This window comes from Zosterops lateralis (genome assembly GCF_965231275.1).
Source record: "Zosterops lateralis genome assembly, chromosome: 34".
Taxonomy (NCBI): domain Eukaryota; kingdom Metazoa; phylum Chordata; class Aves; order Passeriformes; family Zosteropidae; genus Zosterops; species Zosterops lateralis.
In genome coordinates this window covers 2,301,577-2,327,679 of record NC_139794.1, presented here as the reverse complement: position 1 = coordinate 2,327,679, position 26,103 = coordinate 2,301,577, and the positions used below count along the sequence as shown (strand labels likewise).

The window sequence follows — 26,103 nt, the reverse complement described above, 5'->3', positions numbered from 1 at the left end:
TTGTAGAGAGCCAGAAGGTTCTCCCTTGGCCCTCCTCTTCTCCAGGCTGAGCTCCTCGCCCCGCTCCCTCAGCGGCTCCTGGTGCCCCAGCCCCTGCCCCAGCTCCGTTCCCGTCTCCGGACGCGCCATTCCACCGATACTGGAGTGAAAAGCCAGCCACGGTCGGAGCAAAGCCTGTGTGAGACCACGATCAGTTTTTTAACCTGCTGGTTTAAAGTGTCTGCCCAAGGCAGGGACCTGGGCCCGTTTCTGCCGCATTAACCTAAACTCTCCGTGACAAACCCGCGAGCGAGACCCGAACCCGTCGCGAGGTAATTTCACACGGCAAAAGGTTACTCCCAGGGAAATCAAAGCAGCCGATTCCCTGTCACCCCGACAAAACGGGGCAGAGAAGGGTAAGAGGCGCGGGAGAGACCTCAGACCGCTCTGTTCGGGGGCTCCGCCTGGTTCGGGGGACGAGGGGTGGTGGGACCGCCCCGCTCCGCCCCGCTACCCGCGCGCCCGGCAGCGCTAGAACCGCCGCAGCGATGTCCGCGCTCAGCGCCCGCCGGGTGAGCGGGGCACGGGGGGCACGGGGGGCACAAGAAACACGGGCGGAATCAGAGGAGGAGAGTCGGGGCCGGGGTCGTCCTGGGGCTGGGGCGGCGCTGCCAACCTCAATCCCGGGGGTCCCGAATCGGGGTCGGTGAGCGCTGTTCCTCCCGCGCCGCTCCATTCCTCCCCCGGGGGTCGGTGCCCGTCCCGTTGGAAATTGGGAACATTCCTTTTATCGGGATCTATCCATCTCCTTGCCCGGGAACTGCGTCGGCACTTCCAGTTCTCCCCGTCATTCCTGAATTAGGGGAAAGGTGAAGGGCGCCGGATCTGCCGTGTCCATCCGGTGTCCGTCCAGTGCCCCTCCTGTGTCCCCCGGTGGGACGTGGCCACCTGCCTCAACTGTCACGGTGACAGCGGGAGCGGCGGGGGCGACTGTGCCCGAGGGCCGAGGATCTGATGCATGATATTCCTGGCACCGGAATTTGAGGTTCAGTGGGGGCGGAGCAGGTGGAAGGCACGAGGAGCTGGGTCTAAGCATGGAGTGGACAGTGAGGCTGATGGAGTCATCAGGTGCCTGTCCAAATCCTTACAGAGAATCCCAGATAGGTTTGGGTGTGAAGGGACCTAAGAGACCACAAGTCCCGCCCCACTGCCACCTTGGAGCAACTAGACCAGGTTGCTCCAATCCCATCTAACTGGCAACACTCTGATCAGTAGGGCACCCCCAGTACTCCAGTGAGTCATCCTTGTGTGAGAACTTTGGTCTCTTGTGATTTTGTTTCCCCGGGTGAGATCCCCCTGCCCAACCCTCACCTTCAGCTGTGCAGAGGTGTTGATGTGTCCAGAGTCACCTCAGTGATGCCCTTGACCTTGCCCTGCCCTAGGGGCAGGAGAACCATGAGACTGAACATCTCAAACACAAACTTGGCAGTTCCTTTGGGGGGTGTGTCACCTTCAGCTTTGTTGAGAATTCTGGGCTTTTCCTAGTTTTGTCTAAACCTTTTGGTGGAGATGCTGCATAGGACTGGATCATCCTTAAGAAAAAAAAAAAAAAAACAAAAAACCCAAAACCAACAGCAAAACCAAACCCAAACCAAAGCCCAAATAAATAAAGCCCCCATGATTACAATACCCTGTCATTTTTTCTACCTCATCTTTTTGTCAGTTATACTTCAATGTCTTAAAACACTTGGGAGGGTCGTTTCCTGGTGTGGTGTTGTTCTGTTTTCCTTACACACCTGTGGCAGCAGTTTGGTAAGAAAACTTAGGCAAAAAGGGAAAACATGAGTGAGAAAGGACAGTTTTGCAACACTTGTGTCTTGTGAAAACCCCACAGATAAAGTTCATCTTGTGGACACCCCCAAGATATGCGCACAAGCTGACTCAGCAGCTCAGCATTCCATGCTTGATCCCAGCTCTCACCACAGTTCACTTGTTGGCTTTACAGATATTTTCAGTGTTCTCTGACAACACCTGTTTTCCCTGTGTGCCACCTGTCACAGTCTGTGTCCCTTGCTGTGCTATGGGGCTGCACTGGCACCTTTAGGACAGGCTCTTTATTCTGGTCCAGGATAGTTCCTCATTCTTATGGTCCTTTCCTGCTGCAGCTGCTCTGGACCCTGGTTTGGCCTGGCCGGAGGTTGTACTCCAGCAAACCTGCCCAAAATGTGCACCTGAGCAAGCCTGGGACTGGGTTCAGCTTTGGTGAGTAAGGCAGGGCTGAGAAGGGAGGAAACAAGGAGGCACAAATGGCAGTGCAGGGGGAAGAAAACAGAGGACCAAAATAAATAGGCAAAAAAACCACTCCACCACAAACCCCAACAAAACAACCGGCCAAAATCCCCAAACAACAGTACTGCAGTTCAGGAGGAATTTCCAAGACTGATGTTCATTTGGAATAGATTTCTATTCTTTTTATAAAAAACTATTTGAAAACCAAAAGCCCTTTTTCTCTCAAATTCAGGACAGCCAGTGCAGGGGGTGATTTTTCAGAGACTTTCTTCTTTTTTATAACTGCCTTGAGCTTTTTTAATTGCACAAATAGTCTCAGCATTGAGCAATGATCCCCTGTTGGCTTTTAAACCATTAGAGTAACCATGAGCAGCACCAGGGGAACAGAGTGGGTCTAGGGATGTGACACAGAAATTTCTCCACACCTGAGCTATTACAGCAAATTCTCTGGGGCAGCAGCAGATGGTTGACAGATGTTTTTGGTAAAAACATTTTTTTGCCTGGCACTTTCTTCTCCATTTCCAGTAGTTTTTGAATAATTTTATCACTAATGCTATTGTGGGCATTGCTCAGAGCTCAGGGGGGTTTAGAGGGAAGGAGAAAGTTGAGTTTCTTTATGACTATGTTGCCTTATTTTTTCAACAGAACTGACAGATGAACAGAAGGAATTCCAAGCTACTGCCCGGAAATTTGCTCTGGAGGAGATTATTCCTGTCGCTGCACAGTATGACAGGACTGGGGAGGTAAATCCACCCCTCAGGAGGAAAATTCAGATTTTTCTCTTAACCGAAAATTTGAAGTTTTACCTGTGATAATCAACTGTGATTTTCTCTGTTTCAGTATCCTGTGCCACTCATCAAACGGGCCTGGGAGCTTGGGCTGATGAATTCACACATCCCAGAGAGCTGCGGTGAGTGTGATCCCTTTTAATCCCTAAAATAAACCAAAGAAATGGCCTTGGAGGAGATTGTGGTGTGAAATTATACATTACATATAAAATTACCTGTTGCACACTGGAGTAGCCCCAAAGCAATCTGTGGGCAGATTGGCACACATGGGTGTGACAATGCTGGATGGGATCAGGTGAGGAATTAGATTCTGATGTAGTAACTTATGGCCAGATTTTCTCCCATGATTCCAGTTCTTAAGATTCCCATGTCAGGAATTCAAGAGTTTACTTTGACCCTGCCTCAGGTTGGAGATGATTTAAGGGCTCATTCCTGAGGATTGGTTACCAGTTTAGCAGAGGTGCAGCCAGTGCATAACCATGGATAAAAATGTTACATTTCAGAGTCCCTGTTTTACCTGAAAGTGGAGTTGGGAAGTGTCCAGAGCAGGTCTTGTTGGGTCTTTTTGACTGGTTTGGTGTATCTGGTATCAAAAACTGAGCTTCTGCAGCAGAGCCTGAGAATCATTGGAAAGTTTGAACCAAGAGTGGCCTTTAAAGGTCCCCTTGTCTGACCCTCAGCAGTGAGAGGGATGGGCCGGGTGGGTGCAAAACACTTGAAATTCAGGAGTGAATTTGAAAAACCATCAGGTTTCATAGGGTAATCAGCAGCCTAGTTTGGGTGGATATCCATATATAGCCTAGAAAAGGATGTATTGATGAGACTGATGGTGGGTGTGGAAAAGTTGAGGCTAGTGTAGAGTTGTGAGAAAAGATCATGGAGCCAAGTGTTGAAATGAAATTCAAAATGGGAAAAGAGATGGACACAGGAAAGAGAAGAAATAATTCAAACTTCCCAGGTAAAATGGTATCTGCTGCACTAATCTCTGCCTCTGGAAAAAGGGATTTGAGGGATATAATTGATAGTTTTGAGAGACATCAGAGCCCATGTGGCCCTTTTCCACCTCCCAAGAGTTCCCCAAGGAATGCTCAGATGTAAAGCAGTGACAGATCCTGGTGGCATCTTCTGGCCATTTTGTGCCCCTTGTTCCACCTTGAGCAAAAAATTAGCTCCCCTGAGAAGTGTGAAATGGGATTTTTAAATGATCTGATTTCAATGAAAAGAAACAAATAAAATACTAAAAATATCAATCTGGCAGCATGCTGTTTCCCAAGGCATTCCCAAGGGAGAACATCTAATGGAACACGGTGCCCATGGGGTATGTTTGGGATAAAAAATGCTTGAAAATCATTAATATTCTGCACTTGAGACCCCCCTGCATCCCCTCCTGTCCCCCCACAGGTGGGCTGGGGCTGGGCACCTTCGAGGCATGTCTGATCACAGAGGAACTGGCATACGGATGCACTGGGGTGCAGACAGCCATCGAGGCCAATTCCCTGGGGGTGAGTCCTGCACCCATCTGGAACTGGGACTAGGGCTCTCAAACTGGGTTCTGGGCCCTTGAGGTGATGGGTTAATGCTCTGATCATTCCCTTCCAGCAAATGCCCGTGATCATCGCTGGGAACAAACAGCAGCAGAAAAAATATTTGGGCAGGATGACAGAAGAGCCCCTGATGTGTGTGAGTGTGACCAGGGAATCCTACTGATTAATTAATTAATGACAGAGGAACCCCTGATATGTGTTTGATCAGGGAATCTCATTACTTTAGTAATTAATTAATGACAGATGAGCCTCTGACGTCTATGTGACCAGGGTTGGTCATTGCCCACAATTCCACAACGATTTTGTGGTTTCCCAAACCCAGAATGTATATTCCTTGGGATCTGGGGGTTGTTCCTCCAGGCTTACTGTGTGACGGAGCCGGGTGCGGGCTCAGATGTGGCCGGGATCAGAACCCGGGCGGAGCGGAAAGGTGACCAGTATGTCATCAACGGGCAGAAGATGTGGATCACCAACGGCGGGAAGGCCAACTGGTGCGTTCCTTTTGTGGCCACACTGGTCTGTACTGGGATTTCTTTACGGGCATGTCGCAAACCAGAGTGTTCCAGTGGAAGAGGCCTTAGGAAGGCTAACCTGAAACAGAGACTGGACAGAGTTAGTGAATAAAGTAGGTGTTTATTGAAAGGCCTCTAAGATACACCTTGGGCAGGACAGGAGCCTGACCAGGGCTACACCCGAGGTGGACTTAGACTGGTCACGAAAATGGACGAGTCACAAGGTCTTACACTTTTATAAGTTTTGGTCCATTTGCATAATGGGGTTTAATTGTCCAACTACAGATTCAGGTTGTGAAGTCTCATCCTTCTTGTTTCTCCCTTCAGTCCATTGTTGTTTATGCTTTTGGGCCTGAAAGTTGTCCTTGGTCTTCAGCAGGAAAAGGATTTGTTTTGTCTACCTACTCTGTAAGAGAGCTTACTGGCACTTAATATGAGGCTCAGAACTACACCCCTAGGCAGCACAGAATCTGAAAAACATGAAAGCTAAAACTTAAGGCATCAGCACCAGCAGCCCCAGTGCTGTGGGTGCCCAAAGAGGAAATGGGCTAGTGACATCAGAGCTCCATGATGTCACAGCTCCGGTCAGAATGCCTCTCATTTGGGCTGAAAGCAGATGCAGTTTCCTCCGCTTTCCCTTTGGGATAGGGAGTTAGTCAACTCCAAAATACTCAGGTTACCGAGCCCTGACCTGGCTCCCAGACAGGGATCAGCTGCTTCTGACTCAGCCGGGAATGCCTCCCACTCACAGGGAAAACAGAAAAACTTTGGGATTTAATTGTCTTAAAGTAGTACATTTCTAAGGAGTCCCAGAGTGCAGGCTGTGCTGCAGGGTCCGGGGAGGCAGCACAGACCCTTCCTCGGGGTTCACCCTCTCCCCACCTCAACAACACAAACTCTTCTCAAGAGTTCAAGAGGAAAAGCTTTATACATTTATCTATGAAAGCTGGGATTTCTCACTGATAATTTCTTGCCCGAGGCAAAACCATCGCAGAGACTCTCCCAGCACATTCCTCACCCCCCTAAATGGGATTTACAACAATTGCTGATACAAAAACCTCATTTACAAATGATACTGGGAAGAGTAAAATGGAAATATTTTCAATTGAGAGGAAAAGGCCTTTTACACAATGCTGCATTCCCTGTACAATAATTCTTAGAGAGGTGCTGGGAACTGGCTTATTTTGGGCTATTTGGGAGGCTGAATGGGATATTGAGACTTACAACCCATAGAAAAGGTGAAGAAGCTTTGCAGTTTTACCTGAGGGCCTTTCATTAAACCTTGATTTTTTGGAAAAAGATGCCTAGACAACACTGACATTACTCACACACCTTAGCCCTCATTTGTTATGTTTTTGAGGTTTTTGTTTTGTTTTGTTTTTAATTTATTTATTTATTTTAATTTTGGTGGTTTTTTTGGACGGGACAGTTAAAAAGGGTGGTTACTTTACCACTCCATCTCCATTTCCTGGACAGAACAAATATGAACAAAACCACTCAGCATTTTTGCCACTGTCTGATTGTTGTGATCTGAACCCCCATCTCTGTCTTCCCCAGGTACTTCCTGCTGGCCCGCACTGATCCTGACCCCCGGGCCCCGGCCGGCAAAGCCTTCACAGGCTTCATTGTGGAGGCCGACAGCCCCGGGATCCAGATTGGCAGGAAGGTAATCATCAGGAATTCTTGTTCCTTCCTGAACCAGTAACACCATGAACTGCCGTGAAAGGAAAATGGCTGAACCTTGTCAGGGCTCATAGATGGGTACTGGAATTCTCACAGTGCCCAGAAACTGTTTGTAAGACGCATTTAATAATTATATTTACATATATATATATATATATATATATATGAAATTATATATGCATGTTATATGTAAGATAATTATATAATATATAATTACATGTAATATATATAATTAGACATAATGACAATAGAATTATAATTGTATGAATTCAGATAAAGAATTTCTCAGAAGGGCCTAAAGCAGATAATTTTGCCCATCTGCAAAAGAACCTTTAAGAACATGGAATTGCCAAGGATGTCCAAGGGGGGTGAAGGTGTTGGCAGAACTTTCCCCAAAAACACCCAGTTTGCTGCAATTTCATCTGCTCCTGCCCAAGTAAGGCACCATGGAGTCCCTGGTTTTCTCTTCCTTTGCTTACATTTGGAACCTGAAAACCTGATTTATTTTTGCATTTGTCTTTTGGCAGTACAGCTGGGTCTCACAGCTGCTGCAAGTTTGTTCTTGACTGTTTGTGAGAGGATAGAATTGAATTATATGTGGAATTGAATCCTCCAGAGGATAAATTGAACCAGAAAAGGTTAAAGGAGAGATTCCAGCCCAAGAATTGATCTTCCACATGGATGCAGTGACCTGCTCAGGTGTGACAGGTCAGGGGCTTACTGGGCTGGTCAGTCCAAGCTGGTATTTCTTGTCTCTGGTAGGTTTTAGATAAAAATAAGCTGTTTTTTTTAAGGTAGAAAAGCTTCCTTTATTCTTTAAGTGAGCTAAAGGATGGAATTGATTGTACCTGGGAAGAATCTGATTCAGTGGCACCCTCCTTTTCCAGGAGCTGAACATGGGCCAGCGCTGCTCGGACACGCGCGGGATCGTCTTTGAGGATGTGCGAGTCCCCAAGGAGAACGTGCTGATTGCGGAGGGTGCTGGCTTCAAGATTGCCATGGGAGCCTTTGACAAGACCAGGCCCCCAGTGAGTACCAGGAATGGGCTGTTCACAAAGCAAGCAGGAATTTCTGCTGCTCATCCCTCACTGTGCCCACCCAGGTGGCAGCGGGGGCTGTGGGGCTGGCGAGACGAGCACTTGACGAGGCCACGAGGTATGCGCTGGAGAGGAAAACCTTCGGGAAACCCATTGTGGAGGTGTGTTTTGAGTTACACATGGGAAAGTCTGATCCAACACAGATCCCAGTTCCACAGAGCTCCTTGAACGCAACTTCCCAAGTGCACTGAATTTGAAAATTAAGAAATGAAGATAAAATTATTTATTAGGGAAGATTTAGTCCCAGAAAGGCCGGGCTCTGGTGGAGTCCCCCATCCTTGTGGCACTTGGGGACACAGATTAGTGATGACTATGATGGTGCCAGGATGAGGCTTGGCCCCTATGATCTTAATGGTCTTGTCCAACCCCAATGATTTCATGATCCCGAGCAGAAGGCTCCTTCTCCCATGGTGTTGCAGCCCTCTGAGGCTGACCCCATGGATCTCCACTCTCCCAGCACCAGGCTGTGGCATTCTTGCTGGCGGAGATGGCCATGAAGGTGGAGCTGGCCCGGCTGGGGTACCAGCGTGCGGCCTGGGAGGTGGACGCCGGCCGCCGCAATACCTTCTATGCCTCCATCGCCAAGGCCTTTGCCGGGGATGTCGCCAACCAGGTGGCCACTGATGCTGTGCAGATCTTTGGGGGCAGTGGCTTCAACACAGAATATCCTGTGGAGAAACTCATGAGGGATGCCAAAATCTATCAGGTGAGTGGGACAGAACATGGGGTCTCCATGGCAGTGCAGGCACTCAGTACAAAGTAATTAATTGCTGATTAATTGCAATGAGGATGGACACAGGCTAAAAAGATTTGGAGACTGAAAAGCATTGAATCAGGGAAGTTCTCAACTTGCCACTCACTGGGCAGATGCTTTGGCTGAGATGTCACCAGGACTGAGGCCCATGGATTGATTAATTACACTCTGTGTGCTGCAGAAACAGCCATGGGGCACAGCCCATGGTGATTCACTTCTTCAGATATTTATTTATTGGTTTCTTTACCAAAAGAACAAAACATGGTCATATATCCTCATTTTCAGCCCACAGATCTCCCTAATCCCCAGTTCTTTTTCTGCAGTGTTATTGCCAAGAACTTATTCCATGCCAGAATTCCTCTGTTGGTTCAAGTTTGTTATTCAGCAGGGATGAATTAATTTCATTAAGAAACCCAGCGACCTTCACCTTTTCTCTATTTCCAACATTAACCATGGCTGGCTGGAACTGATCCAAACAGATCTCAGGGAACACATATGGGCCCTGACCTGTCAGCAAGTTACCATAGCTGCTGAGATTCCAGGTGGCTGACATTCCTTTTACAGCTGACTTTAAAATTCCAGCTGTTCTCACCAGCCAGGAATTTTTCCCTCTCCAAGGACAGAAAACAGATGTTTGGAATTGAAAAGTTTTAAGTCCTGATTTCAATCCTGCTAGGGAGGAACTGAACAAGCTATGAGACTTTGTCAGAATCAGGCTCTTTTCCCATTTTGGGGTTGTTTTCCACCCAGGTCCTCCATCACACAGCTCCATTGTCAATACATGGCCAGGCATGCTGAGGTTTTGAAATTGTTCAAATTACTCTGATTTAGTGTGAAATTTTTGGGTGTTTTTCTTGTTCCCCTCCATCCCTGCAAAATCTTGGGAAAGGGGTTGGACCTTGCAATTCCAGCAGCTTTACTTGGAGAAGCTTTGTGCTGTTTGGGGAATATTATCCTGATTTTGTGACTGCAGAGAAAGTGGATTTGCAGGTATGGGCGTGATTTGCCAAAGCAACTTCAGGCAGGATTGGGAGCTGAAACACTGAAATTCTGCTGTCCTGGAGCCACCTTAGGCTCTCTCGGGGGGTCCTTGGATCTCTTCTGTGCTGGGCACATGTTTGGAAACTTGGGGAATCTCTGGATCCCTCCTGCACTGAACACTCATCTCTATGTGCTTATTGCCTCTTATGGGTCATTGTCACACTAATTTTTCCAAGTTTTTCCTCTTCCTGACCCCTGGCTTGGTGCAGGGAGGGGTCACAGGTGTGCAAACTCTGGTCAAATACCTTTCCCAGCTGCTGGTTCACCTGTCTCTGGTCTTCCCTGCAGATCTACGAGGGCACGGCACAGATCCAGCGAGTGATCATTGCCCGTGAGCACCTTGGCAGGTACAAGGCCTGAGGGATGTGGCAGCTCCAGGCCCAGTATTCCAGGGAAAGGGATCGTGCTGCATTTCTCCATTAGAAAAACATGGGAAAACCCCTTTTTCTATCAAACTCCTGTTCTTGTGCCTGATCCAGCACAGGTTCTGGGACCCCATCCAACCCTTGAACCCATACCACTGATTGATCATCCCAAACATCCCTAAACCCCCTAGGGATCATATCGCTCTTTCCAAATCTCCCTCTGGCTTTCAGCAGCAAAGGAGACAAAACCCTTCCCCAGCAAACCTGGATGAGCAAACCTGATGGTCGGATTTGGGGTGTTTCCATGTTTTTAATGGCACCGATCCGCTCCCTTGGTTTATTCCTTGGGGCTTGGGTGATGGCAACTGGATCAGCCTCAGGGAACTTAAAAAACCTCTGACTTTTCCTCCCGTGGAAGGGTCCAGCTGGCTCTGGCACTTAGGCTCCAGGGCCCCAGTTCCCAAGATCCACAGAAAAGGCTCAGAGCCTTTCAACAGCCAGATTTCAAGAAAAACTAAAGTAAATCCATGTTTCTCATGCTTTGAGCCAGAATTTGTTGTTATGGGTGAGTGGTAATGATGGTGTGTGAGAGGGGCTACATATGTCCTGGGAGGAAAAGAGAAGTCTGGGGCAATGGGAACATGAATTAACTGATCCTGTGGAAAAGCATGCAGGAAATGGGCTGGATTTGGGCATTGCAGCATGGGCTGAGCTGGGCCTTGCCCTAATGCCCTGATAAGGGCCAGGAATGAGACTTGTGCGGCACAGAGGACTTCCCTGGAAAAAGGCTGTTCTGGAGTCACTGCCAGGGTGATAAATAAATGCTGTTGGTGTTGACGGGGCAGGAGCGGCTGATCCTGCACTCCTCACATGCTCTGGTGGGATCCACTGCCATGTGCCGGTCCCAGCATGGGACGGGCTTGTGGGTGGGACTGGGATGGGCTGGGAATGGACAGGGAGGATGGAATGGGGATGGAAGTGGATGGGAACAGCGCAGAGAAGCCATGCTACAAAATGCCAATGTCCACAAAGGAGACAGAAGAGTCCTGCAACTTTATTTGAATAAAGGGAGACAGTCCACTGAGGCATATGTCCCTGGGATCTCTCTCTCGGTTTTGGAGGGTACAGCCTCTTTTTATTCTAAACTCCCAATCACCTGTTGCCCTCTTCCTTTCTCCATTGCCTGAGGTACCAGCAAGTTACAGACTTCCCGAACCATTGCTACATATTCCTCCCTTGAACATGTATTGCCATTTCCCCCTGAAGTTCAGAAGTTGAGGCTGTGTGGGTTCTGTGAGTCCACCAGAAGTTCAGATCGTCTACAGTACACTTAGTGTGGACATATTTGTCCTATTACCCTACAGTTCAGGAGCTCAAAATGTCTGGGTCAAGCTGCCTGGGTTCTGTAACAAACTTGCCCGGGTGGATGTTCATACCTTAAGACCCTTTTAGAAGACATTAACACCCATTTCTATGACAGTAGCAAAGAACCCCACAATCCCTTCTTTCCACATCGACTCTTTCGTGACTATGTTAGCACCCATTTTTCCCATCAGGACGAAAGCGATTGGGATGGGGATGGAGGCAGTGTGGATGGAGACGGCTAGGGTGGAGAAGGTTGCCATGGGAATGCAGGCGGATGGGGATAGAGGCGGTTGAAATGCGGATGAAGGCAGATAAATGGGGAAGGTATGTACATGTAAGGCCATATAGGGGCAGGAGGCTGATAGGACGAGGATGAATGCCCACGGAGGTGGAGAAGAGGTGGATAGGGTGGATGGTTGGTTGATTGGTCGGATGGAGGAGGGTGGGATGGGGCTGAGGGAGCTGGAGGCGGGTGGGGGCGGATCCCGCGGGCGGCTCGTCCCGCCCCGGCGCGGCCGGATGTCCTTTCCAGCGGAACCGGCGGCGGGAGCGGCCGCGTGGTGCGGGCCGGGCCCGGGGCCAGGTGGGGATCTCGGGAGGGGTCGCGGGTCGTCTCGTTGCTGGCAGGGGCCCAGGGCGGGGAGCGGCGGGAGCCGCGGGCACGGAGCCCCCCGGGCACGGAGCCCCGAGGGTGCCGGTGGCGGGGCTGTGGAAGGGGCCGCTCCAAGGGCGCGGTGCCGCCGGCGCTGCCCCGAGCGCGGCGCTGCCGCAACGGCGCGGCCCAGGGCGGAGCGGCCGGGCCGGGCGAGGCGGCGGCGGGAGGACGGTGAGGCCGATGGCGGCGCCCCGAGCCGGCGCCGCGGGTAGAGGGGGGTTTTGCTCCAGCGCCGTGCCGAGGGCTGCGGCCCGGGGCCCGGCTGCGGCCAGTGGGAGCGTCCCCCTGTGGGAACAGCGGCCTGGGCCGGGCAGGGCCGGAGGAGGAGGAGGAGGCACTTCCCGGGCCCGGGATGAGCGCTGGCATGTATTATCTGAGCGGAGCTGATGTCTCTCACCGCTTTAGCTCTAGAATTACTCTGAGGCCCGGGAAGCCCCCGATCGCTCCGGCAGTGGAGCTTTTCCCAGCTGTGGGATCGAGTCCCCATGCCCGACTTTGACCCAGCCTGAGGAGAGGGGAGCCCAGGTTGGGATCTGCCCCATTGCCAGGTGGGGCAGGTGCAGTTGTGGGCTGAGCCGTGCGTTTTGTACCCACGAGGGGCTCTCAGCTGGCCCGAATTCCCTGGTTTGGGAGTTGGTGGCCAGGTGCATGTGGGAATGTTGACCCGGGGGTGTCCCTGAGCCCCCGAGTGCCGGCAGAGCTGTGCAGATTCTACGTGTGCAGTGGGGCTGGTGCAGCTGCAGGTGGGAGTGAGCGTGCAGGAGGGAACTGGCAGCTCTGGTCAGCCTGGCCCTAAACCTGGAATGTTTTGTGCTTCTTGTAGGTCTCTGGTTAAACCGAGGATATTCCAGCAGCCCAGATCTATGATCCAGACACAACGCCTGATCCTGTGTGTGGCTGAGGTTGGGTCCAGCTGCTCCCAGGCTCCTGTTGGGCATTTGAAAAACCGGGGCATCCCTCCTGTACCCCATGATCCAACAGAAGTGGCTTCCCCCTAAACCTTGTCCACAGCTTCCTGGGGAGCTGGGAATGCACAGTACAGGGTGTCCCCCGGTCCTGGGGAGCTGGGAATGCACAGCACAGGGTGTCCCCCGGTCCTGGGGAGCTGGGAATGCACAGCACAGGGTGTCCCCCGGTCCTGGGGAGCTGGGAATGCACAGCACAGGGTGTCCCCCGGTCCTGGGGAGCTGAGAATGCACAGCACAGGGTGTCCCTCGGTCCTGGGGAGCTGGGAATGCACAGCACAGGGTGTCCCCCGGTCCTGGGGAGCTGGGAATGCACAGCACAGGGTGTCCCCCGGTCCTGGGGAGCTGGGAATGCACAGCACAGGGTGTTTCCCAGTTCTTGGGAGCTGGCTAGTTGAGTCCCCAAGGCAGAAATGGGCATTGCTCTTGCTCAAGGGACAAGCTGTGGCATGGCTCTAATCCCACTCATCTTGGGAGCTCTTGGATCCACCTTGCACCCCTGGGAAGCTTTCCCTTGCAGTCATCTCCACTTAATTTTGCAGGTTTGTGCTTCATGTGCACTGCACCGTTAGGGTGCCTTGGGATCCACCTACACTCTCAGGGACTTTGGGGTGCCCTGGCTTGTGCTGGGGACACAAGGACAGCAGAGGTGCTTGGGGAAGGTGCCTCCAGTGAGAAGTGGGGAAGAGGAGCTTGAGTGCCTGTGCCTATAAAGCTGGGAGGGGTTTTGGGAAAGGATGATGGTACAAGAGAGCAGCAGAGGCCTTCCAGGGAGGAAACAGCTTGGACATTTCCTTGGGGAAGCTGAGCCCTGGCAGCAGTGCATTAGGTGCAGGGGGGGAAGGAAGCAGGTTTAGGTGCTCTTGTATGGCTCCTGCTCCATGGGATCAGGGCTATGGAAGTGTGACTGAGAAGGGGGGTCAGGGCCAAAATTGTTTCTTTGGGTTCCTCTTGTCTCCCTCCTGGGACAGGATTAGGAATTGGAAGGGATGTGTAGCCCCAGCTCTGCTCCATGCCTGGTGCCGCTGGGAATTGCAGCGCAGGTGCTTCACTGCCCTTGGTCACATTTGGCATCTCCTCCTCTTGCTGCCACAGATGAGCCACATGGCTCCTTCTCCTGCAGCCCCAGCTCCTGCCAGGTCTCCTCCCTGTCCCTTGCCAGCTGTTCCTCTTTGGCTTTCAGCATGTGGCTCTGGAATTTCACTTCTGCCTTTTGCAGGGATGGGCTGGGAAACTCAAAATGTCCCCTGGCCTGTCCTGGATCCTCTGATGACATCCCAGGGTTTGAGATGCTCCAACTCAGATCCTGGCATCCCAACTGGGGTTTGGGCCTCTCAAAGTGGAGTTTGGGATCCTCAGGCTAGGGGTTGGGACTCTTGGACTCTTGTTGCACCATAGGGCTCATTCCCTGGCTGCCAGTTTCCATCCCAAACCGAGGGATTTCTTATTTTCATTCCTGTTTCTCAGGGATGAGTGTCTGCTAAAGGTGGATCACAGTCTCGACTGGCAGGCTTGATGCTGGTGTGGAGTAGGGGGTCAGTGGGTCTGTGATCATGACCCCATGTTTAGTTGGTTATAAAATGGATGGTTTTGCACTTGATGGTGGATTTTGGGGTGACACCCCGATCAAACTGCTGGGGGAATGTGTAGGGCAGGAGGTTTTTTGGGACTATAGAGAGAAAAAGGGTCGCAGAGGGATCCTAAGGTGGGTGTGGGGCTCTCCCTTAGGTGAGGAGGGGGTTGGAGGGAGCTCAGGTGGAGCTTTGGGGTCTTTGGGGGTGTTTTGGTATCTTGGGTGTTGGCGCCACCTGGCGGCTGTGAGGACCCAGTGCCAGCTCTGGGGTCCTGCTGACTGGAGGGGGCATTGGGGAGGGTCCCTCCTAAATGGGGGATGTGATGGGAGAACCTGGCAGAGCCCAAGATGTAGATTTGGGGTCCCCTGGATGGGGTGGGTCAGTGGGCTTAAGTGTCTTGGTCGTTTGGCGCCCCCTGGTGGCTGGGAGGACCTGGCTCTGGATTTCCTGGTGCCCCTGACTGGGGCCGGGGTTTGGATGTTCTAAGGCTGGATTTTGGGGATCCCTAGGACATATTTTGGGATCTCAGGCTGGGTTCTGTGGTGGAATGCGAGTCCTATGTTGAATTTTGGGATCTAGCACATGCAGTGCAAAGTCCAGGGTGGGTCAGACACCCCATGGACACCACACCAAGGTGGGGTCCCAAAAACTATCAACAGTTATCTCCACAAAATTGGGAGTTCCCTAAACCAGAAACCTCCTAAAATCTACCCAACAGGGCCTCCTCGCCTCCCACTGCCCCCCTAGAAAGAAGGTCTGAGCATCCAAAACAAATTTCGGCTCTGGAACCCCATGACCAACAAAATTGAGGTTCTCTCCAACTACACCTGTGGGAATTGTAGATGCTGAGAGTTTTGGACTCTGTGCTGACAGGCACAGAACTTCAGGGAAGAACTGCATTTGACCTGAGGCCTTAAAACAAGCTTCCAAAAATGTGGGCTAGCTACTGGGATCATGGGGATGCAGTTTGGATAGCAGTGTGTGATCTCACAGGGTGAAAACCTTAGATTTGGGATTTTAGTGTATGGTGATATATGGGAGCCATGATGGAGAACTTTGGGTGTGGGTTAATTGTCTTTTTGGACCACCTTGTTTCTTCTTCACAAATCTGTGTGACTTTCTCTAATTGGGTGAAAGATGTCCACATTGCAGTTTTCGGGTGATCATAATTGCATTAGTAGCATAAATAATGTAGATGTCAACTGTTTATTGGATAATTGGGACTTAAATAGCCTTGAATAGACACCATTTTGGCTCCCTTTCTTGACTTGTTAGAGCTCACGTCTTGTGAGTTTGTAATAGATAAGGATAATAAATTTTAGAGTGAGACTTCAAATGCAACGTCTCCTGAGTTTTATTCACCCTGACCTTGGAGAAGGAAAGAGTCTGAAATTCCAACAAGCACCTTCTAATGCAGGGTGCAAACCCTCCACAAATGCCCCAAATTAGTGTCCTCTCAACCCAGAACACCCCCAAATTGCAGTTCCCCCACCCCATCTCTCCAATCCAGGCATTTCTCGCCCACTGTTGCCAAAAATTTCTGTCCTCCCTAAAAAAAAAAACAACCAAAGAATTGAGGTTTTCCAACAATTGATGCCCAAAGATTGGGTTCTCCGCCTTACCTTTCAGGCTGCTCCACATTTTACAGCATATTCCCTCCAGTTTAGTGGTTCAGCCTCACATATGAGAGTCTCCCATTTTTGCTACACCCTTGATTTTGGGGTCTCACCTGAGGTGCTGGGCAGAGCCTGGATCTGTGTAGTTACCCCCCACTCTCTGGGGTTTCCCCCCCATTTTACTGGTCTATCTCCCATTTTCACAATCCAGCTCTCATTTTTGGGGTCCAGCCCCACCTCTGGGGTCTCACTATTACTGGTCCCTGTCTGATTTTGGGGCTTACCTGGGGGCCCAGGTTATCCATCAGGATGATGTCTGCCCCTGCAGCCGCCAGTGCCTCATCTGCACTCCAGCACTCGAGCCCCATCTGGCAGGTGAAGCCCCCAGGCTGTTGCGCTCCCAAAATCATCTGGGGAAGAGGAGGGGTCAGGGGGAACCCCAGAGGGATGCCCAATCCCTCAGATCCAATATGGGGTGGGGAAAAATGGGGGGTGCTCCCAGGCATTGACCTAAAATTGTGCCCCCTCTACTGCCTCCCCCATAATTGATCTCCACAAATTGGGGTCCTCTCCCCAGATCTCCCCAATTCAAGGCTATCTGCTGGCCCCAAAGTTGGGGTTCCCCCACCTACAGTCACCCCCAACACGTTTCCTGCCCAATTCAGGAGTTACCCCCCAATTTCTCTCCCGAACTGGGACTCCTAGACACATCCCCCCTGTTCTGCATAATGTCTGTATAAAATAATTCGTGCTGGGCATTAAGAAATATAGAAAGAAGAAATCAGAAGCAGCTACTGGGAAAGCTAATTTACCTGTGTAAGGGGAGGGGCGGCTCCAAGGAGGAACCATGAAATTTACAACAGAAAAAGAGCTGCAGGCACAGAGATGGGCAATCAAGCGTGATCAGCCAGGTTATGCCTAGATGATTGATACCAGATACGCATCTAAGACAAGACACCCAAGCTCCTCAGGACTGAGCATCTCAATATTGGCTTCTCGGAAATCTCATCAATTCCTCACCTCTGCCCGGAAAGCCATCCCTGGAGAAAAGAAGTCCCTCAGGAAAAATAAACTGTATATAAACTGCACCTTGGGTGGCGGGATTTGTGAATAGGGCGGACTGGTGCAATAGAGGCCTGTCCAAGGTTCACCGGGCTCCGATCCCGGGATCGGAGTTGTCCTTTTATTGTGGCATTTCCGAGTTTGCTGCTATGCGAAATAAATTTTATTTTTTTTATTTTTCAGATCTGGCTGTCTCGTTTATTGCACCCCCCAACCCAGGGGTCCTCCCACTTAGGTCCATGCCCAGAATACCCTAATCCGTGAGTCTGTCCCAAAATTGGTATGCCCTTCAAATACTGGTGCTGCTTCCTCAGCACCCTTGAAATTTGGAGTACCCCAAGCCATCACTCTCCTCCAAAACTGTGTCCCCTCCACCCAAATTCCCCCATTTCCTTCAAACCTCATGCTCCCCTCATGCGACAGCCCCAAAATTGGGGTTTTCACGCCTACCACCCGGAACACGCCAATTCAAGGCTCACCCCACCAATCCTGCCCCCAAATGGGAGTCCTGGCCCCCCAGTCTCCGAGATTCCCCATCTAGCACCCAAAATCCCAGGGTTCTGCCACCATTGCCGCCCAAATTCTGGAGTCCCCCCACACTCAGAACCCCCCAATTCAACGATCCCCCCCAATGCCCCCCAAGTTCGGCGTCCCCACCTGCTCGAGTCCCCCTGCTGCCGCTGCCAGTGCTCGGTGATTATCCTTGAGCAGGAGGAGTCCCCCCAAGCCTCCCTGGTGGGGGTCGGCGCCCCCCACCCCCAGTGCGTATTTCTCTGCCAAGCGGAAGCCGGGAGTGGTTTTTGGGTGCCCCCCATGACCCCCGACCAGCCCTGTGTCCGGGCCACCCCCACGGCCCTCGTGGCCATTGAGGCCACCTCTCTGCAGCGCCCCAAAATATTGAGGGCGACTCTCTCCCCCCCCAGCACTCCCACGGCCAGACCATCCACCTTGGCCACCAGTGCCTGCCAACAGCACAGGAGGCTCTGGAATTGGACTGGAAATGCCTTGGTAGGAGACACGGGCTTATTTCTGTGGAGACACCATGCAGTGGATCAGCTTCTCCCAGGTGTCCTTGAATTCCCAGTTCCTCAGGCCAGAGCTGAGGGCCGTCAGTGCTGGAGCCACCACCAGGCACGGAGCTGACCCAGACCCAGGGATGTTGAGGATGTGGGGTTGGGCTTAAGGGAGAAAACCAGGGCAGAGTTGGGTGAATCTTGAACAAATGTTGGGAAAATCTTTAACAGTAATATTAGTGTTGAAACACATAATGACAGAATGATTATATGCAGGTGCTTTTATTGAAGAGCTCTGAGAATCAAGGGTACAGGATACAAACCCAAATCTGACTCCAACATGGATTCGGGATGGACATGTCTTTATACCCTTTCGTTATATAACTACATATCAATTATTAAACTCATATTGTTCTATTGTATGAATTCTTGTAGTTTTCATCAGGCCCCCCAGACATCGTTTCTCATGATTCTTGTTATGAATAAACAATAATTATATTGAACTATCAAACAATTATTACATTCAACAATGATATAATTGATCATATGATGATTATGCAGGTGCAGTTTCACTTCATCTAGTAAAGACAAAGCCTGACCTTCATTTCTAGGGCCTACATAGTTTTGGTTCCATTTTCCAGGCCTGTCCAGGCCCAACCTATCATTTTACCTCCTCTGAATCTATTGTATACAATTCCCATGATTTTTAGAAACATTTTAACCCTATGCCATCAGTAACAAACAAGGCTTAGACCTGTGAATTCCCTTAACTTTCCCAGCCAGTGCTCAGTCCTGGATTCAGACATCTCCTTGTGCAAGTGGTATGTGAGCCATGAAAATACAGACTGGGAGTGTGAGCAATGCTGGGAAAAAAGGTGTTTCCTGGCCACATTGTGGACCTGGGATGCGTTCAGTGGGGACAAACTGGGTTTAGGAGGCTCATGACCATAAAAGGATACTTTGGGGAATGGGATGTTCCCCAAACACGCACCTTGGACCCTTGAGAGACCCCTTACTCAGATGTAACTGAGTTCTCAGAAGTCATTAAATATGTCCACGAAGTTGTGAGAATGTTCAGCAAATACGTGTGAGTTTGGGAAATGGGATGGATTCATATTAGTGACAAAGATAGCCACTGGTGTGTGAAATAACTTGGGTGTATGATCCTAGCGCCAAAACAAAGCTACGCCTGCTTTTAATAGAGGAATTAGAGCGACCTTTTCCCGAAGGTTTGGTGACAGCAGTGCTGAGGAACAGGGAGACCACGGGCAGGTGAGGGCAGCACGTGGAAAAGCCTTCGTGCTCAGACTGGCCTGAGAGCTCCAGGTAGTTGAAAGCGATGCAAACGAAACATTTCACGGAGCGCTTGGGCATGGACCCAGCGGGCACGGCCCGCCCAGGTGCCCACGCCGGGGCTGTGGAAGGTGCCCCCCCTGCATGGATGGAGGGCAAGGGAGGTGGGATGGGACGGGATGGGGCTGAGGGAGCTGGAGGCGGGTGGGGGCGGATCCCGCGGGCGGCTCGTCCCGCCCCGGCGCGGCCGGATGTCCTTTCCAGCGGAACCGGCGGCGGGAGCGGCCGCGTGGTGCGGGCCGGGCCCGGGGCCAGGTGGGGATCTCGGGAGGGGTCGCGGGTCGTCTCGTTGCTGGCAGGGGCCCAGGGCGGGGAGCGGCGGGAGCCGCGGGCACGGAGCCCCCCGGGCACGGAGCCCCGAGGGTGCCGGTGGCGGGGCTGTGGAAGGGGCCGCTCCAAGGGCGCGGTGCCGCCGGCGCTGCCCCGAGCGCGGCGCTGCCGGAACGGCGCGGCCCAGGGCGGAGCGGCCGGGCCGGGCGAGGCGGCGGCGGGAGGACGGTGAGGCCGATGGCGGCGCCCCGAGCCGGCGCCGCGGGTAGAGGGGGGTTTTGCTCCAGCGCCGTGCCGAGGGCTGCGGCCCGGGGCCCGGCTGCGGCCGGTGGGAGCGTCCCCCTGTGGGAACAGCGGCCTGGGCCGGGCAGGGCCGGAGGAGGAGGAGGAGGCACTTCCCGGGCCCGGGATGAGCGCTGGCATGTATTATCTGAGCGGAGCTGATGTCTCTCACCGCTTTAGCTCTAGAATTACTCTGAGGCCCGGGAAGCCCCCGATCGCTCCGGCAGTGGAGCTTTTCCCAGCTGTGGGATCGAGTCCCCATGCCCGACTTTGACCCAGCCTGAGGAGAGGGGAGCCCAGGTTGGGATCTGCCCCATTGCCAGGTGGGGCAGGTGCAGTTGTGGGCTGAGCCGTGCGTTTTGTACCCACGAGGGGCTCTCAGCTGGCCCGAATTCCCTGGTTTGGGAGTTGGTGGCCAGGTGCATGTGGGAATGTTGACCCGGGGGTGTCCCTGAGCCCCCGAGTGCCGGCAGAGCTGTGCAGATTCTACGTGTGCAGTGGGGCTGGTGCAGCTGCAGGTGGGAGTGAGCGTGCAGGAGGGAACTGGCAGCTCTGGTCAGCCTGGCCCTAAACCTGGAATGTTTTGTGCTTCTTGTAGGTCTCTGGTTAAACCGAGGATATTCCAGCAGCCCAGATCTATGATCCAGACACAACGCCTGATCCTGTGTGTGGCTGAGGTTGGGTCCAGCTGCTCCCAGGCTCCTGTTGGGCATTTGAAAAACCGGGGCATCCCTCCTGTACCCCATGATCCAACAGAAGTGGCTTCCCCCTAAACCTTGTCCACAGCTTCCTGGGGAGCTGGGAATGCACAGTACAGGGTGTCCCCCGGTCCTGGGGAGCTGGGAATGCACAGCACAGGGTGTCCCTCGGTCCTGGGGAGCTGGGAATGCACAGCACAGGGTGTCCCCCGGTCCTGGGGAGCTGGGAATGCACAGCACAGGGTGTCCCCCGGTCCTGGGGAGCTGAGAATGCACAGCACAGGGTGTCCCCCGGTCCTGGGGAGCTGGGAATGCACAGCACAGGGTGTCCCTCGGTCCTGGGGAGCTGGGAATGCACAGCACAGGGTGTTTCCCAGTTCTTGGGAGCTGGCTAGTTGAGTCCCCAAGGCAGAAATGGGCATTGCTCTTGCTCAAGGGACAAGCTGTGGCATGGCTCTAATCCCACTCATCTTGGGAGTTCTTGGATCCACCTTGCACCCCTGGGAAGCTTTCCCTTGCAGTCATCTCCACTTAATTTTGCAGGTTTGTGCTTCATGTGCACTGCACCGTTAGGGTGCCTTGGGATCCACCTACACTCTCAGGGACGTTGGGGTGCCCTGGCTTGTGTTGGGGACACAAGGACAGCAGAGGTGCTTGGGGAAGGTGCCTCCAGTGAGAAGTGGGGAAGAGGAGCTTGAGTGCCTGTGCCTATAAAGCTGGGAGGGGTTTTGGGAAAGGATGATGGTACAAGAGAGCAGCAGAGGCCTTCCAGGGAGGAAACAGCTTGGACATTTCCTTGGGGAAGCTGAGCCCTGGCAGCAGTGCATTAGGTGCAGGGGGTGAAGGAAGCAGGTTTAGGTGCTCTTGTATGGCTCCTGCTCCATGGGATCAGGGCTATGGAAGTGTGACTGAGAAGGGGGGTCAGGGCCAAAATTGTTTCTTTGGGTTCCTCTTGTCTCCCTCCTGGGACAGGATTAGGAATTGGAAGGGATGTGTAGCCCCAGCTCTGCTCCATGCCTGGTGCCGCTGGGAATTGCAGCGCAGGTGCTTCACTGCCCTTGGTCACACTTGGCATCTCCTCCTCTTGCTGCCACAGATGAGCCACATGGCTCCTTCTCCTGCAGCCCCAGCTCCTGCCAGGTCTCCTCCCTGTCCCTTGCCAGCTGTTCCTCTTTGGCTTTCAGCATGTGGCTCTGGAATTTCACTTCTGCCTTTTGCAGGGATGGGCTGGGAAACTCAAAATGTCCCCTGGCCTGTCCTGGATCCTCTGATGACATCCCAGGGTTTGAGATGCTCCAACTCAGATCTTGGCATCCCAACTGGGGTTTGGGCCTCTCAAAGTGGAGTTTGGGATCCTCAGGCTAGGGGTTGGGACTCTTGGACTCTTGTTGCACCATAGGGCTCATTCCCTGGCTGCCAGTTTCCATCCCAAACCGAGGGATTTCTTATTTTCATTCCTGTTTCTCAGGGATGAGTGTCTGCTAAAGGTGGATCACAGTCTCGACCGGCAGGCTTGATGCTGGTGTGGAGTAGGGGGTCAGTGGGTCTGTGATCATGACCCCATGTTTAGTTGGTTATAAAATGGATGGTTTTGCACTTGATGGTGGATTTTGGGGTGACACCCCGATCAAACTGCTGGGGGAATGTGTAGGGCAGGAGGTTTTTTGGGACTATAGAGAGAAAAAGGGTCGCAGAGGGATCCTAAGGTGGGTGTGGGGCTCTCCCTTAGGTGAGGAGGGGGTTGGAGGGAGCTCAGGTGGAGCTTTGGGGGGTCTTTGGGGGTGTTTTGGCATCTTGGGTGTTGGCGCCACCTGGCGGCTGTGAGGACCCAGTGCCAGCTCTGGGGTCCTGCTGACTGGAGGGGGAGGGGGCATTGGGGAGGGTCCCTCCTAAATGGGGGATGTGATGGGAGAACCTGGCAGAGCCCTCTTCCTTCTTCACAAATCTGTGTAGTTTTCTCTAAGTGGGTGAATGATGTCCACATTGAGGATTTTCGGTGATTATAATTGGATTAGATTAGAAGCAAAAATAATAAAGATATCAACTGTTTATTTGATAATTGGGGCTTAAATAGCCTTGTATCTATAGAAGGCTATTTTGGCTCACTTTCTTGACCTTTATAGCGGTTTTATGTTTGCTGAATTTTTGATTTGTCAAATTTAGTGAAGTGGTTTGAGTGTTTCTTTTTTTTTTTTTTTTTTTTCCCCTGGAGGTACTATTTGCGAAAAAAGGCAAAACAGGCCTAACTTAAAAGTAAAGATTTTATTAATACATACATTAAAAGAAGAAAGAGAAGGGAAAAAAAATGAACTTTTTAAAAGTTTTTTACACGTGCTTACTTTTCTATACACAATATAGATACGAAACTTGTGATTTTTAGTTTGTTTTACTTTTTGAATATAGTTTTTTATCAGTTTTTTGGGAGAGGAGTTTTTGCTTAGTTTACTACGGAGTTGTTTTTTACTGACAACTTAAAACATTTTTTTCTGGGTCTGAACTTCTACAGAAACAGCTGTCTAGGGAGATTCTGCTTCTATGTGTTTTTTTTTTATTAGCAGTTTTTTAAGCTGCCTATGGGTTACGGGAACTCAGGCATTTGCAGTGTCATTTTTTAAAGATGAGCAATGTTAAAGGTAAAGAATTTTTTATTTTAAGGAACAGAAATGTCTTTTTTTTCTTTTACTGGTGCAGGGGGCTTTTTATTTTCTTCTGTTAAGGCGTTTTATGGGACTACAAAATAACAGATTTAATGCAATATTAAGTGTTTAAGCAAACACTTTTGCTTAAAATTTATAAACAGTTATTTCTTCATATGTATTTTTTTTATGTTTTAAATGATAATTTACTTACAGAGTTTATTTTTATGGGTCAATAAGAAGTTTGGCCAGCAGGCAACTTTTCTAATTTTTTAAAAATTAGTTTTTTACTAATTTTTTTTAATCTGACTGTTACGCTGGGGGTTTTTTATGTTTACTCTGTCTTTTTTTTTGGCAGGGGGGCGCGTAGAGTTGAGTCTTAGAAGCTTTATGTGGCCAGGAGAGGGTTAAATCTGGTTGTTCGGCTTGCAGTGGTTGTGTGATCTCTGCTGGGCAGCAGGTTTTTTGGCCTGGGATCTCAGAGCCGGGCTTTTTTTTTTTTTTTTTTTTTTTTTTTTTTTTTTTTTTTTGGTCCCCCCCTGGGACTCACCAGAGGAGAGGGGAACTCTGCTTACTCCTTGGTGATAATTTGGCTTATAGCTTTTATTAGGGGCTTGGCTGGCAGCTTTTTTTTTTTTTTTTTTTTTTTTTTTTTTTTTCTCAGCTGGCTTTAAAATTGCTTGACTAAGTTACAGCCTCCCTTTCCCCGCTGAGAATTGATGGAGCTGGGCCAGGCTTTGGGCCGCTCCCTTACTTGTTTAAAGGGAAGCAGCTGGGCCTTAGCTGGCCTGGCCACTCCTCGGATCGGCTGCTGGGGCAGATTATTACCTGTCGCTGGCCGGAAGGATAAGGACTTGGAAACCCTCAAGATTTATATGGGGATTTTTCCAGAGGCGTTTTTAACTTTTTAATTGGTTAACCAAGCTGTTAATATCTGCTTAACTTTTTTAGAAAAAAACCCCTCACATCCAGGTGTCCTGGTTTAGGGCAAATTTGGGAGGAAACCTCCAAATGGGGTTCCTCAGAAGGGCAAACTCAAATGGCCCCTCCCCCCAGCCAGTCTGGGAAAAGAATTTCCTCAGAGGAAAGTGGAAAAACCTATTTATTTAACAAACAAACTGTCCACAAACATAAGAAATGAATAACACAAAACAATAAAACCTCTCACTGCTCCGAAGAGAGATGGCAAAACTGAGAGAAGTCCTTGCTGGGAGTCAGCTCAGCTCTCTCAGCTCTATCAGTCCCAGTCCCTTTTGGTCTGGAAAATGCCGAGGTCCAGGCCCAGTGGGCCACAGGTGCAGCTCCTGGTGCTCTTCTGGGTTTTCAGTCTGGAGCAGATTTAAACAGTCCCAAGAAAAAGGAAAAAAAACAGTCTAGGAAGCTTTTTTGCCCCAGCTAGCTAGACTAACTTAAAGGAAAAAAACTCTGACTGCTGTCTGTTCGATGAACACACAGTCCAAGGACGAAGAAAAAGTGCAGAGGAGTGAATGGTTTTCCAAAACAAACTTCGCGCTTCTTCTTTCTCTGCTCACTTCCAGAACTAATCTTAAAGTACAGAACACACAGAACAGACGACTGGGGATACAAGCATCATAGTCACCCTAGGACACCGGGCTAAACCATTACAACTTGTCAGAGAGAGCTCACATCTTGTAAGTTTGTAAATAGATAAAGATAATAAATTTCAGAGTGAGACTTCAAATACAATGTCTCCTGACTTTAATTCACCTTGACCTTGGAGAAGGAAAGAGCCTGGAATTCCAACAAGCAGCCTCTAATCCAGAGTGCAAACTCTCCATAAAAGTGCCAAATTAGTGTCCTCTCAACCCAGAATCCTCCAAATTGCAGATCCCACACCCAGTCCCTCCAGTCCAGGTATTTCTCACCCACTGTTGCACAACACTGCTGTCCCCCCACAAAGAAAAAAAAAACCCAAACTGAGGTTTTCCAACACTTTGAGCCCCAAAGATTGGTTTCTCCCCCTTACCTTTCAGGCTGCTCCACATTTTACAGCAGGCTGTTGCACCCCCAAAATCATCTGGGGAAGAGGAGGGTCAGGGGGAACCCCAGAGTGATGCCAAATCCCTCAGACCCAGTTATGGGGTGAGGGAAAATGGGCGCTCCCCCCAGCCATTGACTTAAAATTAGGCTCCCTGTGGTGGTTTCCTGTTCGCCTATTTTGTTTGCCAAGTGGGAGATAGGATTTTGGGACAAAAAGGCAAAACAGGCTCAACTTAAAAGTAAACAGATAATTTATTAACACACAGTAAGGAAAAGAAAAAAAAAAAGAAACTTTCAAAACCCTTCTCTCCCCCGACAAGTGTTCATTCTCCTACAAACAACACAGAGACAAAATCTGTGACATTCAGTCTGTTTCACCATTTAAATAGAGTCTCATCAATTCTTCAGGAGAGGAGTCTCTTTACCATGGAATGCTCCCAATGACAACCTAGAAAAGTTCTCTTGTGGGTCAGAACTCTCACAGAAACAGCTGCCCGGGGAGAACCTGCTTCCATGTGGTCTCCCATTAGCAGTTTCCCAGGCTGCTTATGGGTCGTGGAA

General features: G+C 50.8%; 1 protein-coding gene and 1 long non-coding RNA gene across 4 annotated transcripts; both read left to right on the top strand.

Moving 5' to 3' along the window:
- The first annotated feature begins 465 nt into the window (after positions 1-465).
- LOC310921396 (medium-chain specific acyl-CoA dehydrogenase, mitochondrial-like) lies at positions 466-17,571 on the top strand. 3 transcript variants are annotated; one of them, XM_083881518.1, is made up of 14 exons: positions 466-551; positions 2,145-2,241; positions 2,914-3,011; positions 3,109-3,178; positions 4,458-4,558; positions 4,656-4,736; positions 4,961-5,091; positions 6,670-6,778; positions 7,683-7,823; positions 7,898-7,993; positions 8,350-8,598; positions 9,976-10,034; positions 12,896-12,974; positions 17,473-17,571. In XM_083881518.1, the coding sequence occupies exons 1-14, from the start codon at positions 528-530 to the stop codon at positions 17,551-17,553; spliced, it is 1,416 nt and encodes a 471-aa protein (XP_083737644.1). In that variant the 5' UTR covers positions 466-527; the 3' UTR covers positions 17,554-17,571. The 3 variants fall into 3 exon arrangements, with proteins under 3 accessions (XP_083737644.1, XP_083737645.1, XP_083737643.1); XM_083881519.1 differs by lacking the exon at positions 17,473-17,571 and adding an exon at positions 15,330-15,902; XM_083881517.1 differs by lacking the exon at positions 17,473-17,571 and having other exon boundaries at positions 12,896-13,199.
- A 2,261-nt stretch (positions 17,572-19,832) lies between these two features.
- Positions 19,833-25,229, top strand: LOC310921424. The gene is made up of 3 exons (XR_014592136.1): positions 19,833-19,910; positions 20,806-20,884; positions 25,080-25,229. It is a non-coding gene; the product is annotated as an uncharacterized lncRNA (long non-coding RNA).
- Positions 25,230-26,103: the final 874 nt, after the last annotated feature.

What these genes read in the sequence shown, in the direction of transcription:
- LOC310921396 (XM_083881517.1), top strand. Translation starts at nt 528, where the DNA reads ATGTCCGCGCTCAGCGCCCGCCGG. An exon ending in CCGCGCTCAGCGCCCGCCGG is followed by an intron (nt 552 to 2,144) that starts GTGAGCGGGGCA and finishes TTCCTGCTGCAG; the next exon opens with CTGCTCTGGACCCTGGTTTG. An exon ending in TCGAGGCCAATTCCCTGGGG is followed by an intron (nt 4,559 to 4,655) that starts GTGAGTCCTGCA and finishes ATTCCCTTCCAG; the next exon opens with CAAATGCCCGTGATCATCGC.